This window comes from Haemaphysalis longicornis, unplaced genomic scaffold (genome assembly GCF_048455015.1).
Source record: "Haemaphysalis longicornis isolate Haplotype H1 unplaced genomic scaffold, Haemaphysalis longicornis Haplotype H1 scaffold_4, whole genome shotgun sequence".
Classification (NCBI taxonomy): Eukaryota; Metazoa; Arthropoda; class Arachnida; order Ixodida; family Ixodidae; genus Haemaphysalis; species Haemaphysalis longicornis.
The window spans coordinates 3,167,927-3,184,490 of record NW_027526361.1 but is presented as its reverse complement, the minus strand read 5'-3'; the positions used below and the strand labels follow the sequence as shown (position 1 = coordinate 3,184,490).

General features: G+C 47.3%; 1 protein-coding gene across 3 annotated transcripts; it reads right to left on the bottom strand.

The window, feature by feature from the left end:
• Window positions 1-255: 255 nt before the first annotated feature.
• On the bottom strand, window positions 256-15,933 carry LOC144178118 (max-like protein X). Of its 3 annotated transcripts, none has more exons than XM_077705652.1 (7): window positions 15,754-15,933; window positions 15,357-15,422; window positions 15,156-15,275; window positions 11,139-11,330; window positions 9,249-9,348; window positions 7,008-7,092; window positions 256-5,837 (listed from the first exon to the last, which is right to left on the bottom strand). In XM_077705652.1, the coding sequence occupies exons 1-7, from the start codon at window positions 15,761-15,763 to the stop codon at window positions 5,646-5,648; spliced, it is 765 nt and encodes a 254-aa protein (XP_077561778.1). In that variant the 5' UTR covers window positions 15,764-15,933; the 3' UTR covers window positions 256-5,645. The 3 variants fall into 3 exon arrangements, with proteins under 3 accessions (XP_077561778.1, XP_077561780.1, XP_077561779.1); XM_077705654.1 differs by lacking the exon at window positions 15,754-15,933 and adding an exon at window positions 15,556-15,729; XM_077705653.1 differs by lacking the exon at window positions 15,754-15,933 and adding an exon at window positions 15,569-15,729.
• Between the last annotated feature and the right edge of the window lie 631 nt (window positions 15,934-16,564).

Sequence of the window (16,564 nt, the reverse complement as noted above, 5' to 3'; positions counted from 1 at the left end):
CCCCAACCAGCTTCCGGGCTATGCTATGCAATTTCTCTCTAATAATAAACCTCTAAAACAATGCTGTCACTATGCTGTACACTCAATCGGCATCATTTCGCCTGCATTAACTAAAATCTTTGTGTATTCATGTTCACATTTCTCCTTTTGAATCGGATTTGTCCACAGCTGTACATGACTTTTTCTTTAAACCAGAATGAGTTCCAACCGGCTTTTACATGATGCACAAAGGAGAGCAAATGCAATGTGAGCAAATGAAAAGAAAATCTCATTTTATTACTCACAGGAACATACCACATCCCGCAGCATAAACGGCAAGCACGCAGTTGGTTCTAGCCACCACGAACACTTGATGCTCCATAGTTCATAGAAACACACCACATCAGGCACCGTCATGAGCAAAAGATTGCTCGTTCTCGCCAGAGAAAAAAAGTTCACCCTAACCTTGGCATCACAAGATACACTCCGAATGGAAAGTAATAGATACTGAAACCATGTATCACTTTAAACAAAACAGCTCTTGATAACTTGACAGCAGATGCAAGCCTGTACACTGGAATAAAAGAGTTCATAAATCTTCAAAACGCATGTGAAGTGCCAACCTTTATGGCACGCACTGTTCCTATGTAGCCACAAACCCATGCGGCTTAGAGAAGCAAAAACAAAGGGTCAGGTGTGCCTATACAAGCATGTATATGATGCACGAGCAATTCAGATTACTGCACATGAGCGACAGCTGCAAAGAAGTACACAGGTTGACGCAGGAACCGGAGGCCCAAAAGGCCAGCACGCACGCTGCAGCAGTTCTGAAGGTGCAGCGCTCTCAGGACGTTTGGGTATGCTTCACTCTTGCGTGGGCGCAAACAGTGTGTGCAATGAAAGCGACACCCACAGTAGTTCGAAACCAAGGGGCTCAAAGGCCTTTGTGATACAAGCACTGCTCTCAGCAGACACTCATAAAGATGACCCAAAATGCACAGCACTGGCTGTGTGTTTTGTCAGCAATATCTTATGAAGGCATTAGCCTTTGCAAGACATTGCTAGTTCCAAACATAAGGCCTAACTTCACTCGACGGACTGGTTACTTGAAGCGCTGCACAAGGGTCCAGTAGTTTCATGGCAAATTTTGTCTAACGTCACGTGTGCCATGCTTACGTGCATTTGTGCATAACACCGTGCCTTCATTAAGCAACTTTACGCACTCCCCAGCCCCGCCTCTTTTCACGGCCAACATCAGCGGGTTCCTGCAGTTGCGCAGGTCCGTCCTGCACGGTGTCCTTCAGCCACAGCAGCAGCAGCTGTACAGTGCCCCGAGGCAGTCACAAAAGAAAGAGAGGCTGTGGGAGGAATACCTGGCAGTCGATGTAAAGCAAGGCGGTGCAAGAGAATGCGAGATCAGGAGGGATTTGTACTTGCACATGTGACTGCACCCGGGGCTGCCCTCCAGGCTGTCGTAGGCCAATTGGGCACACGAGGCAAAGCCCTGATCAGAGCGCCCACAATACACAAGCTTCGGGTTTTCATGCTGGCAACCAGGCGGCCAGGCAGCGTACATAGTGCTGATTATGGACGTGACTGGGACAGTCGTTTGCGTGAAGACAACTCCCCCCTCGGGAGTGCGTATTCTGCACGATGCATGCAAGACGGGAACAAGGGAGCGCAGTGTCCGACAGGGCACGACTAACCTCGGCTTCTGCGCAGCTCCAACTGCTGGCTGGCGGGCAAAAAACCACGCTTCAGTATGTACCTCTAATACTTGCGCGCTGCAGATTATACTATACAAAGCGTCTTCCTGTACAGACATAGAAGCCACCTGGCTAAATGGAAAAGACTCACTAGTACCGGTGACAAACAAGCCTTCTTTAACAGTGCATGGTCAGCATGAAACTCAGTCCAACGTTGCCAATAAAACAAACAACACGCCCTTTGCCCCTCATCTTTTTTTTTTCTTTTGCAGTGCATGCAAAGCTAAACACTGCAGACAAGACTACAAGACAGCTAAAGGCCAATGAAAACATACTGCATCCCCTTTCATTTGTCGCCCCGATAGCTGCTGAATAAAAATGGAGCAGGGGTGGGTGTTGCCATCATTTTGTGCAAGCGACTGTACATTTGTACAAATGCTCTGAAAAATAGTACATTGTGGGAACCAAGGCTATGTACAATTTGCCCCCATTACACTAAACTTCAAGATCCCAAGAACATTTGTACAGCTTATCTGCAGCTCAACTTAAACTTAATGAAGGTCGCCAAAATACACTGCGGCGTCAGTCTGAACAGCCATCTGAAAGTTTAGCCAACACCAACAAAATGCCGCTAAACGTGGCACTTAAAATGACTTTTGTATTTGGACAAAATCTAATCAAATTAGGAGCCCTTATGCAACTAACCATGCTAACAGCAAAAATGAGATTGGTTTCAGGATATCTTCTATACTTTTTGAGTTACAAGACTAATTACCTGAAGGCTACATTAAGCATAACAAACTAATTAGGTAAGAGCTCAACAAGATTTTTATACCAGAGAGGTCAAGAAGGTCTACGCTATGCAGAGGAGCTGTTAGATTATTGTTTTACATCTTTTAGGTATGAAAAAACAATAAGAAAAGTTTTACCTTCCTTTCAAAACTAGAAATAGTTTCACATCAAAACGAAAGTGAAACTTTTCGATTTATTTTTGGATACCCAAAGAAAATAAAGCAATAATGTAATAGCTTCTTCGCACAAAATAGACCTTATTGATCACACTGACATAAAAATCTTGCTGAATTATTGCCTAACTAGTTAATTATCTTGGGATGACTTTGTGAAGTCAATTAGTCTTGTAACTTAAAAAGTACAGACGATATTTTTAAGCTGATTTCAGTTTTGTTATTAGGATAGTTAACTCCGTAATTGCTCCTAATTTGATTATATTTGATCCATAAATAACAAAAAGAAATTTACTTCCCATGCCCCCCTTAACAACAAACCAAGTGCATTTCGTGAAGAGAATGCATTCACTGCAGTCTTTATGACAAACTTGTGCAGAAGACTCCTCTCTCGCATTTTGACTCTTCTTAGCACATTAGTGGCAGCATAAAGTGGAACAAGTCTATGCGATTATGCTATCTTTCACTGCCTCTACCTGTGTGAAATAAACTGCAACTTAACAGGGACATTCCAAAATGTTCGAGTTGAGCAAACATTTCTGACTGCCTTCCCCCCAGTTTGGACTGCTGAATGATTTGGCATACGGCTGAAGTGAGCTGGTGTAACAGCAGGCTACTGAACATAGATGTGCTTACCTTACCACACGCTAGCAGCATTGCCATGGAAACAAACTTATTCCAAAATCCAACTCAGTCCAATCTAACACAATCCGTCAACATCGTGTGAATGAATTTTGCTGCACCCATTCATCAATGGGCATAACTTAGCCAGCGGCTGCACACCTTTCTGCTGCCACAATTGGCACCTCGTTGCAGTTGCTATGGCTCCAAAAAAGTGCCACCGTGAAACGTCCATCACGCGCACGGTAATTTTGCCTGCTGACAGCGAGGGGAACCGAGCAGCATCATGCTGGAGACGCGAGCGTGCGGTTGACGTAAACAAAGCATAGCCATTTCTAACACGACAGTGTTTCATTCCGGGATACACAGATTTCACTGACGTCATATCCGTCACGGAAATGAAGCCAGTACATCGAAGCAAGCGGCCTGTAAAGGGTGCACCCCTGCACACAGGGTCTGATTGCGGGAAAGCAACCTTTAGTACTAAAAAGTACGTTATACATAGGGTTGTTCGTTTTTGGGTTTTATATTTTAACATGAAAGTGTTTAATGCCGGGATACACCAAGATTTCACTGAGGTTATATCGGTCACAGAAATGATGAATCACTTTTGCCGAAGCGCCCCGCCACCAGGACGTTGCTCGCCAAGCGCCCCCACAAGACAGCCGCCGACCCACAAATCATGCTGAGCGGCAGATTTCGCTGCACATTTCGCTTTCGTGTTTTACCGATTCCTACGACAGAGGAATCAACATAATTTTTTCTACACAAGGCTTCACCAGCCCTAACCATGGATGTTTTCCAGAACTTGAAGATTCCCACGTTGAATTCATAAATTAGCAGCAACTGCATCAACAGTCCATCACATTTAAAATGATGAAGGTCAAAGCACTTTAAATTGCAAACACTTTCAATGTTTCCTGCACCAGTTTTAATGCCAGCAGGACCTGGATAATAAAGTTTAGGAAGCACAAGACATTTTTGCTTCCACAGTTGCGTGCGTCAAATAAAATGTTGCAGTAAAAATTCATGCAGTGAAATTGGTGGCAAATTATTTTTTTGAGTTTTCCAAAGAAAATTTTGCTGCACAATGCAATTTTCCAAAGAAAATTTTGCTGCACAATGCAATCGGGGCGTGCTCTAATCATGCAAATACTGCAGTTTTCTCCTGCCACTGTCACGTAATTCCCTCTCGCTTCCCTCGTGATGAATGCAGTGGAGTCTCGTTGAATTCAATGCTTGTGTTCACACTGCCCGTGCACCATTTGTTGGGAGAGCTTGCGAAGTTTCTTATCTTTTGCTTCACTCTGCCTGGAGCAGCACTAGCTGACATGTTTCCTTTGAGCATTTGATTTCATCAGGCCTCTCTTAGACGCAGTGTATAACCTGGTTTCTGACTATGTGTGATTGTAAAAACCAGCCAAAGGTGAATAGTCCTTATTAAGAGGACACTGGTCCTCTCGGTTATGTACATATATTTTGCTTCAGACACACCTTAGGTTTCCTCTGCTATTGTTCAAGTTTTCAATGCACAAGCGACACTTATCTGGCGAAAAAGGCAGCACCCCAGACTCACCTAACCAAACAGCACAGCCAAAAGCTGTCGGTCAAATTCCACCTGGCGAGTGATTCCCTAGAGGCTGCTGTGCAAGGGCTCAGCTGTTGCCTGGCGGCAAGCTTTCACCAGACGGTAACAGCTTGCTGGACGCACCTACTTTGTACCCAAGGTTTATAAACGCAATCGAGGAAGTGTCTACATCATCTATAGGGCAGCTGAAATGCACAAAGACACCTGGCTTGGCGAGAAAGCAGTTGAAGAACACATTAATTGGTTTAGGGCATGGCTTGGATTCACGATCAGCTGTATAGGGCACTTGGTGTGCCTCTCTGACGTTGACATCTCAGTCATGCATTCTTTTCTCCCTCCTTCCTTTTTGCTTCCCTGCCAGACACAATGTAAAGAAGTTTCACTGCACACAAATTCTGGGTCTGAACAATATCCATGTCCTGCTGCCAAAGTCACCACAGGAAGTCAGTGGGAAGAGCAAATGGCCCAGTATGAGCTACTTATTTGCGGTGCTGCAATTGTAAATGGTCCAGTGTATACCACCCATTTTGGAAAAATGGCCAAAAAATTAAGCACTGAGCAACCGAATAATGCAGGCCACCTGGCTAAAAGAAGGACCACTAGAGAGAGGCGGAAACGCAAACCCAGTGGCACCTGTATTCGTGCCTCCTGCGCCCAGCACTGCCACAAGCGCATGGCCACAGGCAGCACCATCACAGTGCCACTTTGAGTGGTGGCTGCTGGTGCCGCAGCTTGGACAACTGCTGCAGGCGGCAAGCACAGCACGCCCTCTCTGAGCCTCCTCCCCTAGGAGGAGCGCTGGGCGCCCGCCACCAGGTGGTTCAGCTGCGAGAGCACCTGCAGCGCAACGTCCTTGAGCGTCTGCGGCTTGCAGTACTCCTCGAGCCAGCTGAAGACGCACGCCGACAGCTCCGCAAAGTTGGCCACCGAGATGGACGAGTCGAACGACTGGAACAGCGAGTCCCCAATCGCCTGGAACTGGACGCGGGGGGAGGGGGCATTCGGTGAGCGTCTTCCTCGCAGCACCCTCAAGAGGCGCACACAGCAGGGACAAGGAGGGAGAGGCATGGCTCGAAGGAACTCATTAGGACGTATACGGGGACACCGCGCGCAAGAGGCAGTTGCCACATACGAGGACTTAGAAGGTGGGGCAGTCAAGAAAGGGAGCGTGACGATGAAAAGAAAGCATGACGAAAGAGAGAGATCAACGGATGCCGTTAGCCCCATGCTGCCCAGTGCCCGTCTCCAGAGTCTTGTGCCAGACCACCAGTTACAAAAAATGACCACGCCCTTTGTCTTCCATGGTACCATTTTTCACAATGTGGAGTCCCACAAATGTCCCTGGCAGAGTTACTATTAAACAGGGGGCTTTGCAATGCCTTCCTGCCAGGGTGGAGGGAAGGTGTGTACGTCCGGGGCTTATGCTGGTTTATATGCAAAAAGTTAAAGGGCTCTTAATTAAACTAACAGCGTTCAAAGCTGTGTGTGGGCATTTTTGAGGGCCACGCTGTCTGTTACAAATCCATATAAGAAGAATGCTCAGAGGAAATGAAGAGAAATCATTGAAAAATAGCGACCACTGCTGGAGCCATCGCTTCAACAGGGAGGCTTGTCTTCAGACAAGTCCCGTTGTCAAAGCCACAGCTCCAGTGGCATTTCCTTTTCAAACACTTCCCGATCCCTTGTTTCTTGGAGTTACAGTAACAGCAAGCACTTGCACTGTGGAACAAAATGCAAACTTCCATTCACCTAGCAAGATCAAGCAAGTGACGGACACCCACTCAGTGCTTAGGCAGCCTCACGTTGCTTTTACGCTTATTGAAATCAAACACTCAAGAAATTCAAAACATTTTCGAGGGCTTCCATATTCGCAGGTTTTCAGTGGCCTGCATGTACCCTGTGCGTGGGTGAGATAAGCGCCCCCCCAGAGCTACGACCGAGCAGCAGCCACCAATGGGCACAGGTGTGCACCCATGAGCGTCCGCTGGCTGCTGCTGCCTGCAAGGGCCCCGACCTCCTCCTTCCCAGCCTTTGCTCACACACAACCAGTCCTCCTGGCGACCCCACGGATAACTACATGTGCAACACTAAAGGCCACGAAAAAGGTTCCTCGTCCGGGCTATCAAACGAGTCGCCACGAGTACATACCACTTGAAACTTGACTTCATCACTGATCTGGTTGTTATTCTGGCCAGGCTGACTCTGATGAACCTTGACAATCTGCTCGTAGTTACTGCAGGCAAGAGAAGAGCAAAAAGAGCGTGCCAATAATGTTAGTAAGAATGCAAGTAAACTGCGAAATCAGTAATGTTTTCGAAGGAACGGCCACGCAGGGCTGTGGCAAATTACACTGCCAGCTGAGGCTATTAGCAAATCAAACTGATGAATAAAATAATTCGGTTAGTTTTCCCACCAAACTTTCATAAATCCTTCTTTGTGGCTATGTGCTGCTCTCCGGATAACACGTTTCAGGGGCACCTGCAGAGAGGTGCTAAAGATTTCAGCATTCCGTACAGGTAAGTTGACATTGGATAATTGACCAAAATTGTTCACCAATTAAGTGTTTCCTCAAAACTTGGTGCGGATATGTGCTACTCATGCTCACCCGCCCGACAGTCACCCAAGAGTGAAATGCCACGGTGAAACAGCTGAAACAGATTTGGAAGCAGTTTTTGGGGCAGCAAAATCACCATTTTGGAGCAGAGGAATGTTAATTGGGAGCAGCTAATGACATTTAATGAGTCATCTTAGGAGCCTAAAAATCAAATCTGTAGCAACTCAGGGGGAAGAATACACTTTTTCGTCAGTTTGTAGTACAAACATTGAAACAGCCTTTGGAGAAAAATTGTCTTTAACAGAGTATCACAAGGTACGAACTGCACTACCTTCCTTACAAGCTTCCTAAATTTTACTGACATTGTATGCATAGACAATAGAGAGAGCGGTTAAAAATATCAAAGGGCGCTGCAGCCGCAAGGTGTTGCACTGTTCGTACGACGCAATCCAAAACTGCGTTGTACAAGCGAGTGTAAAGCCACGGCAAAAGTTATGCGAAATAAGGTGACAATGGGTGCACACCGCCAGCCTCTCCCGTTTCCATTCCCGAGGTGCAAGTGCACCACGATCGTGATTGGAGTAACATTGCCATGTTGAGTTACCTCGCCTTTGGCATCAAGTTTCAGTTCCGGTACAGGAATTATTACGCGCGCGATATCGGGTGCTGCCTGAACATTTTGCGGCAAAGAAGCCTGAGCAGCAACTTTGGCGCGTTGATCATCCCATTCTCGCAGCTTGTCAGCTGCGAGAATGGGATGATCAACGCGCCAAATGAAAGAGCAATGAGTCCAAAGACCGAGAAATTGCTGAGGCTCTCTTGATAGGCAGAGAAGGGGAAAGGTGCGTCAGCACACCATCGTTGGCGCTGTCCGTAAAGGAATCCAATTTTTTGTAAAGGGGAAGGTGGTTGCGCATGGGCGATGAATGAATGCTGTACACACGTCTGGTTTAATTTATGCCATGTGATATGGGCCGGTGCTGTGGAGTGGCCTGTGATATGAGCGATGCTGTTTTGTTTGCTTTCGCTGCGTTTTTATGATAACCTTTTCAAATATCATGTACATATTGGTGTTTCCATGTTTCTGAGGCATAAACTGCATTGAAATTCTGGCGTGCGTTTCGTCTCCTCTTTAGCTTGTCCCTGTCCTAATGTCTGCTGGTACGATGCATTCCTTAGTTAGTAACCAACTCGCCCAACTGAGTGCTTCAGTTGCGCAATAGCCATTTCAAAGCACAATGTGTTAAGAAACGCAGACTGTGTGTACCTCCAGAGGGACTACAACCTTCCGCTGAGGTCTCAAAAGCTTCCAAGCTGATGCAGACGGCAAATGGAAGGAAAGCGCCTTGAGGCCACCCTTCATTATCGGCCCCGATTCAGGACCCTGTAACCGAGAACATGGAGGTAGCACAATTCTGAGTTGGCGGAGCGGCCACTGCTTTGCGGCCTGCCTGAGCTTTGAGTCGCTGCCCACGAAGAGCTATCTGCTGATGGCTCGTGAGCCGTAGGGATGGGAGAGCATGTGAAGTGGCGACAGTCAAGCGTTGCAGCTTGTCTCGTAAACCGCTAGCTGCAGCACAGGGAGACACCAAGGAACAGGGCACTGCTCCTGCACACCCAGGAGGTCGCCTCAAGCCGCTCAGGAGGATTCCCCAGCAAGCTGCCCTCTCCACATGTCCGCCCATGGTGCCCGCTCTCTCATCCCTCCTTTGGCTTGCCCCCAACGTGCCATCACCCCAAACCCCTTTGGGTGGCACTTGAGACCTGGTGCCACGCGTGCAGCCCCTGCTGTGGGCCTCACAGCGCACGGAGGGGGGAGGGCAAAGCATGCTCACGCCTTCATGATCTGCAGGGCGACCACCTCCTTCCTGAGCGCACTGAGCTCCTCTTCGTGCTTCTTCTTCTGCTGCAGCAGGAACGTGATGTAGTCGATGGCTGCACAGGGGCAAACGGCAGGGGGCAGCAGTGAGGCCAGGGGCCCTCGGGAAATCGCAGCGCAGCCCGCCTGCTTTTTTAAAAGCGCCGACGGCCATCGTGGAACCAGAGACTACAGCTTTTCCCGCTCAGTTTAATTCAATTTCCATACAGTTTAATCCAGGCGCCAGCCAATTTAATCCAGGTGCCAGCGTATTTAATACAAGTGCCAACCAAATTAATCCAGCTACCAGAAGAATGTTCAGGAGAGTTTTGTGTGAAATTAAACACAGCCTTGCAGACTTTGTTGCATGTGGTGTGGTGAAAATTTGTTTTTTGAGCCATTATGTGCAAAATATCATATACGCACAGCTTAATTTACATTTACTAACACGCACCGACCATTAGTGCCGGGTGCTGTGAGCTGATCGTCTGTGAGAGCACCATCGACGATAACGCACATCACAAGTATCATCTGCTTTTCGTGTAACAATGCCTTCAGAAGCTCTTTTGATAAGAACACATTACTTAAATGCCCTTTGCATTCTTATTTTCAAATAATGAATGCTTTCTCGCAGCATCAAGCCTTATTTCCAAATTATAATATCGTCAGCGAGATCATCAGAAATGTCGCCTGCTTGCGACACAAGTGTCGTCTGCTTACATAACAATACACTGGCAAATCTGCTGGCGTAACAATACGCGAGCACAAGATACTTCTGCCGATCTCGCAGACGATCAGCAAACAGCCCCAACAGATCAAATGAGAAAGCTCTCCTGGTCTGTGGGCGTTAGTAAATGCCTATTAAGCTACACGCACAAGATATTTTGCACATAATGGATCAAGAAACCCCATGTTTTCACCACACCATGCGAAACAAAGTCCGCAAAGCTGCACCTAATTTCACACAAAACATTCCTGGACATTCTTACGATAGCTGGATTAATTTGGTTGGCGAAGGGATTAAATTGGTTGGCACTCGGATTGAATACACTGGCCCCTGGATTAAATTACATGGCATCTGGATTAAATTGAGCGGGAAAACCTGCAGTTGCACAAATACCACTTAACATCAAGACACACAACCTCACATTACTTTCCTCACTTTAAGTGATCTTTAAAGATAGCCTCTAAGAGTACTTAGCAAATACAGCAATGGAGCCAGCGTCTTTATGTCCCTGCTACCGTCAGGTGCAGTGGAAAAGTGGTCCTCGCCATCCCTGCACACCTATGCCACCCGAAAGGTTTGCCTCGCATAAATAAACACAAGTTCATATGGCCTCAAAGGACTAAGCAAGTTTTCCTGTTTCTATAGAAAGAAAGAATGGCAGCGTACTTTTTTTACTAGCAAAAGTACTCAGAAGAAGGAACACAAGTGGAAAGGTCAAGCCATTCCGTCCTTTGCAGCAGAGATAACAGAGCACTGCTTGACAAGCAGATCGTGTGCTGCCCTCTCCAAGTAAAAGTATCCAGCGACATTCTACGAATAGACAAATTCTCTCGTGGCACCAGAACTGTGTTGGCTGATGTCAGCCCGCAGTCAGCTGGAGATAACAGGAAACGCAGTTATCTGCCCGTTTGCGACCTCCCCACCTCTGCTCGGTGTGGCAGGCGCACCTCAAGAGCAATGGCTGGCTTGCACTCAACGAGGGGCCTCAGTGGCACGCACTCAGCTCAAACTGCACAAACAGAAGGGATGCAGTGGCAGACCCTGGGGCAGGTGGCAGAGATAAGAAGGGACGGGGAAGCTTTCGCGCCAAGGGCCAGCCCCGACTGCCGCCTGGCACTGACGCATGGCAGCGCTGCTTACACTTCTGCAGCACGGTGGCCTTGCTCATCTTGAAGGAGTTGGCGCTGTCCTGCTGGCAGGTGGGCACCAGCACCTGCAGGTCGTCGTAGCCCTTCTTGATGGCGTCCCGCCGCTTCTGCTCCGCCTGCGTGTGCGCCTCGCGCCTCCGCTCCTTGTAGCTGATGGTCGACTTGTGGTCGCTGTCCTCGTCATCTGCAGCCAGGCAGGCAACGGGTTACGCTGCTGCTGGGGCACCTCGTCGGGCCACAACTACGCTGGGGCAAGCTGGTGGCTACTGAAAGTGCCCAAAGGCCGGTGTGAAAAGCGGTTCTGTTTGTCTCAGAAATGGCCTCTTCACTGCCTGTAAAGGCAAACAGACAAAAAAGAAGTAAGCCAATTCGCTCATGCAAGAAAAAGTCACCAAAAATGCTGGGGTCACTTCTTGTCCCTGTGAAATCCCTGTCCAATGGAAAGCGAGAATTTCGTCGTTGCCTCCATCCACGCAACTTTGTGCTGGGAGGGGGGCATTACCTACCACAACTACATTCAACCCGCACGTCGTCACTGGCACATTGGTGCTTAAAAGGGGCCCTGCACCACTTACCATCGACTACTTGGAATGTATTTTGGGGTAAAGTTTATTGTCACAGCGATCTCCTCAAGCAAGAACTACGAAAATCCGTTCACTATCACCAAAACTAGGTGCGATGACAAATCGCGCATAATTGTTCCCTCTCAACTCGACCGCGGACAACGCGACAAAAGCTGCATGCTCTCTCCCAAAGAGGGGGGCAGCTCGCGGCGTTCTGTTCCGCGGCCTTCGATATATCACAGGCCGATGAGTTTTGTTCTTTTCTCTGCAACGTGCAGGGGTCTATTTCCGGTCTGGTGCCACAAAAAAGCAGGCAGGGCTGTCTGCTAGCAAGTGAATGCTCAGGCTGGAAGGGTGTTTTTGAAGCAATAAACGTTTATTGTCGAGTGGTCTCACTGAAAGGGGAGTATTGAGTTTGTCAGTTAAATTCCGCGCCCCTCGAAACACAAAAGAAACACCAAAACTGTGCGTACTGGTTCAGGCATAGAAGAGGTTGGTACACAGCGCCGACGACCGCGGATCGTCACAGAAAATGTGAGAAATAAGCCGCGAAGTTGACCAGCGATAGCCAATAGGACAGCGACGGCCTCAATGACGTCGTTTAGGCCATGCCAGGGGTGCATAATGAGGAAAATTGAAGAGAGCGTGGTTGCTTTTACCACGTCTGTCACAGCGATTTGCACGCTAACCAATTCCCATGCATGTGTAATATTTGGCTCAAGTATTTTTGGCAGTGTAATTTAAACGTTGCGCAGGTTTACTTGAACTGTTCAACGGGTGTTGCAGGGTCTTTTAGCAGCTAACTGAACACGTCACTGCTCAAGGGCCTCAAAAAAAAAAAAAAAAAGCGCCTCGTTGTCAAAAACCAAACTTGCATATGCGATTCTTCCAATAGATGCACAAAACCACTCCGCTGTCTCAGCAAATGCCACTGCTACTTAAACACACCATACTAGAAGGCCCTACAATTGTGCACTATCTATATTGCTGGGATTTGGATCGTTTCGGTACGCTTTGATGCTAAACCGAGCAAATATTCACTGGCAATAGTGCGGCCCCTACAGCTGGCTTCCCACAGCAGTGGCATTACTGAGGCCAAGTAAAGTATCAAAAATGTCCCATCCCACTGAACATCAGTCCACACAGTGCTCTACAGCTACATTGCATTAGTTGATTTATCATTCAATAAAGAAAAATTTGTCAGATGACATCATGCCACCAAGGTGGCTCAGAGTTATGGTCACTTAGTACTGACACTTAGAATTACTTAGTACTTTATTTAAACACGCACATATGCCAATCTCTTGGCACAAACTTATTAAAAATGGTTTTTAGCGGTTTCCTGGTGGTTTTACGTTCACACAAATATTTAGAACCCCAGTCGGACTATAGTATGTCATCGCTTATACTTCCACAAAAGCCCGTGCAAGACTTGCTTTAACCAACCCAAGTTGCAAAATAATTAGCGCGATATCATCTGCTTAACCTGCCCCAGAAACAGTACACGGTACTGAATGTGCCATGGATTCCAGAACCCAGAGGTAGGTGTCACATTAAGGAACTGGCATCGAAACTGTGAAACTATTACCACCACTAGGTGCCCACCTCATCAAATCACATGTCGGTTTGGAGTGGGGCTAAAACTAGCTAAAAAAGAGAAAAAACAAGATAAGCAAGAATCACCCAGTAGCACTGCCCCCACTCGAGTGCGAACAGTCGTATTCACCTCAGCGAAAATAGCTTTGTTTTTAAATACAATTATTAAGGAAGTTAAGTATCTGTATTGACAATACCATATTGAAGCATCACATCCAGCTGTAGCAAGTGCTTAGCATTGTTTACATAAAACTATTGTCAGTGGTACAGAAGAAGTGCAGCTTGCTGGGCTAATTGGTACATTAGAAGGTTGGTAAAAACCAGCGAAAAAGAGACACAAACACAAAGTAGTAACGAAACAACACGCATGCTCGACTAGCAACTTCCATTTTATTAAAAAGAAAAACGTTATACCCTGCAAACAACCAAGCCAATGCATGCACCAACAAGTACGCATGGTTTGAAAAAAATTCCATCGTTCAATTTTGCAAGAATGCGATCTCTTTATTGCCGAGAAAAATGGACGGCACTCTGATGCAATTTTCTTCCAGCTGTTGGCTGATGTAGAACGCTTCAAGTATTTCTCTTTCTGTTCCAGTCCTGCCTTTTCCAAAAATGGTTCCACTATCCAATAACGGCTCACACTTGCACTGACAACAGTGATGGGCAAGGCGACCAGCTCCTTGAGGACTGACCAAGGCGCAGTGCTCCCTCAGCCGGCCGTTTACAAATCGGCCCGGTTGGCCGATATAAACCTTCCTGCACCTCTACGAAATTTTCTAAATGACCCTGTCCTCGCACTTTATGTACTTGTTTACACGTTTTGTTTTGAAGGTGCATCTTTCTTTTGCATGATTTTCAATGCACATGCACAATCCACAGTTTACCCGACGTGGGAAACACCACTTGAACACCATGTTGGCTGACACTTGAGAAAATAGGACATTACCTCAACCTTTTCTTTTTCCTTCGTTTCATTGGGCTCTTATGCTCTTTGGTTTTGCCTTTTAAGCTTGACACAGAAGGACTCAGCGACCACCTTAAGCACTGGAGTCGGAAAACAACCTGCGGCAGTTAACCTCCGGGACTGACGTTCAAGGCTTTCCTGGATTGCGTGGACGCAGCTTTACTGTATCACGCTGCGGGAACAATGTGGCTATGGCACTTTTTACTAATTTCGAGTGGCTTGATTCGAACGGGAGCAATGCCTTCTTAGTTCTAGGTGAGTAAATCCAGCAAACGTGGCTGTCGTCTTTAAAAGTTGGTGTTTCAAAAAAACTTCTGGTTTTGTTCTTAGCAAGTTCAAGGGTAAATGTGAGAGATCCTGATTGAGTTTGACCAGAATCTCTCGGAGTGGTCGATAGCGTTTTTTCGAACCATGCGTACTTGTTGGCGCATGCTTTGGTGCAGTTGTTCACAGGGTGTATGGGCTTTTTTCAATTAAATGTCAGCTGCTAGTCCAGCATGCATGTTGTCTCGTCTCTCCTTTGTGCTTGCGTCTTTCTTCGCTGGCTTTCTCCAACCTTCAGTGGTACAGTTTTAAACAAAAAATACAGAAAAAAAATAAAGAAAAAGCAACGAAAGAAAAGCAGGGCCACATTATTTCCAGTTATTGGATTCTTTTAGTTCAGGTATTCAAGCAAACCGATTGGTCTAAAACAGCGATGGTTGCTTACGACGCCTACAGCGCATTGGAAGTCTATAAAGGGTGCTTCACATTTATGCATTGCATGCCTCATCCCTGCGAGTTCATCAATGGCGCCAAAGGTTAGTTTAGTTTAGCTCACTAGATGAAGTAGAGGCTGCGGGAAATTATGTATTCGGTTGTTGTTGGTTGTTGTGAACAGCACCTGTGTTGTGAGCTGAAGACGACGTCAGCAGGTTGTCTATGGACCCCGTCGATGAGGTCCGGGAGAAGGAAAACTTCCCTGGCAGTGTCGGGCTCGAGAGCCCGGTCTTTGGATCCCACTCTGTGCGACGGCGCAAAGAAGCAACGAAGCGCCACTGTGACCTCGTGATTCAACTGGCTTCTGCTGCTCGATGAGCCTCACCTGCAGATTCGTGCTTAGAGTCGTTGCTCATGGCTTCAGTCATATCCGAGCTGCATTCCCAGCTTCCTGCAAAGCGGACACAGAGCGAAATTCTCGCAGATGCAAATCGTACATCGGCTGCAACGTTATCTGTTCTCATCGGTTAGCCGGCACATCCACGCAAAATCACTGAGACACTCAGTCGGAACAACGTGGGAACCTGAGTCCTGTACCCCAACCACGGACAAGTCGTGGACAAGGCGAACAGCGCGGACGGCCACCTGCAAACAATTACTGTGCGCGTGAGGGAAGAAGGCTACACTTCTTAAACACGCAGCTCATCGAATTTTTCTAGGTAACCACCGCGCAGTGGCAGTACAGTAAGGCACAATCTAGTCACAAGCCGCTACACACACACCAGAAGCCATCCCCCTGCTGATAGCTGGAACAGCTGAAACGACGCGGCTACAGCAGCTACAGCCTGCTCAGCTGCTGACATCCGTTGGTATTTGGCATCGTAGGATCGCAAGATCGTAGCATCATCGGCAGCACCTAGTTGCGCACACACATGGCACGGTGCTTTTAGTTGGGATAGTGAACTTAGCATCTGTGTGGTCAGCAGCGCCAATAAGCACCAATTTATTTGCAAATTTAAGTACATAAAATTTAAATAGTCGGCCTAAATAAATTTTACCGCACAAAACTGCTTTAAGAATGTTTTATTGATGTTCTTCATTTAGCAATATATTGAAGAACTTTATATTGAAGCAAACTTTACATTTCTCTTCAAAAATCTTGGCTCTCAAAGTAACTTTTAATACAAATTTTGTCTTAAATTCGCATTGCGGTTGGTGCGGTCAAAGGTTTTGCTTAGGAGTGCGCAAAGTAAGGAGAGAAACCACCAGATGCGCTGCAAGCCAACGTTGGTGCCATGTAGACCTGTGCGCCGGTCAGAAATCGCCGGCGGCGGCGTGTGATCGGCGCGAGGGTCACCGGATCGGCGGCGGCGCGGCGCGGATTAGCGGGGAAGGGGGGGGGGGGGGGGGGGGGGGGCGGAGGGCTAAGCTCTGCCGGGTATAATCAGCCCCCTTGGTAGAGAGAGGGGGGTGTCACTTGTGCTTCTTCAAAGTGTAAACTGGGCATCGAAAAAGTGAATACGACTGTCGCGGCTCTCGCAAAACCAGCCTATTCAAAATTTTCCCCTCTTACAATGGAAGAAAAGGAGGAAT

Bases quoted from the DNA above. Each gene is read 5' to 3' on its own strand.
- LOC144178118 (XM_077705652.1), bottom strand. The intron at 15,276-15,356 runs GTGAGGCTCATC...GCCGTCGCACAG, and splicing joins CTCTAAGCACGAATCTGCAG to AGTGGGATCCAAAGACCGGG. The intron at 11,331-15,155 runs GTGCTGTTCACA...GCCTGGCTGCAG, and splicing joins GTCTTCAGCTCACAACACAG to ATGACGAGGACAGCGACCAC.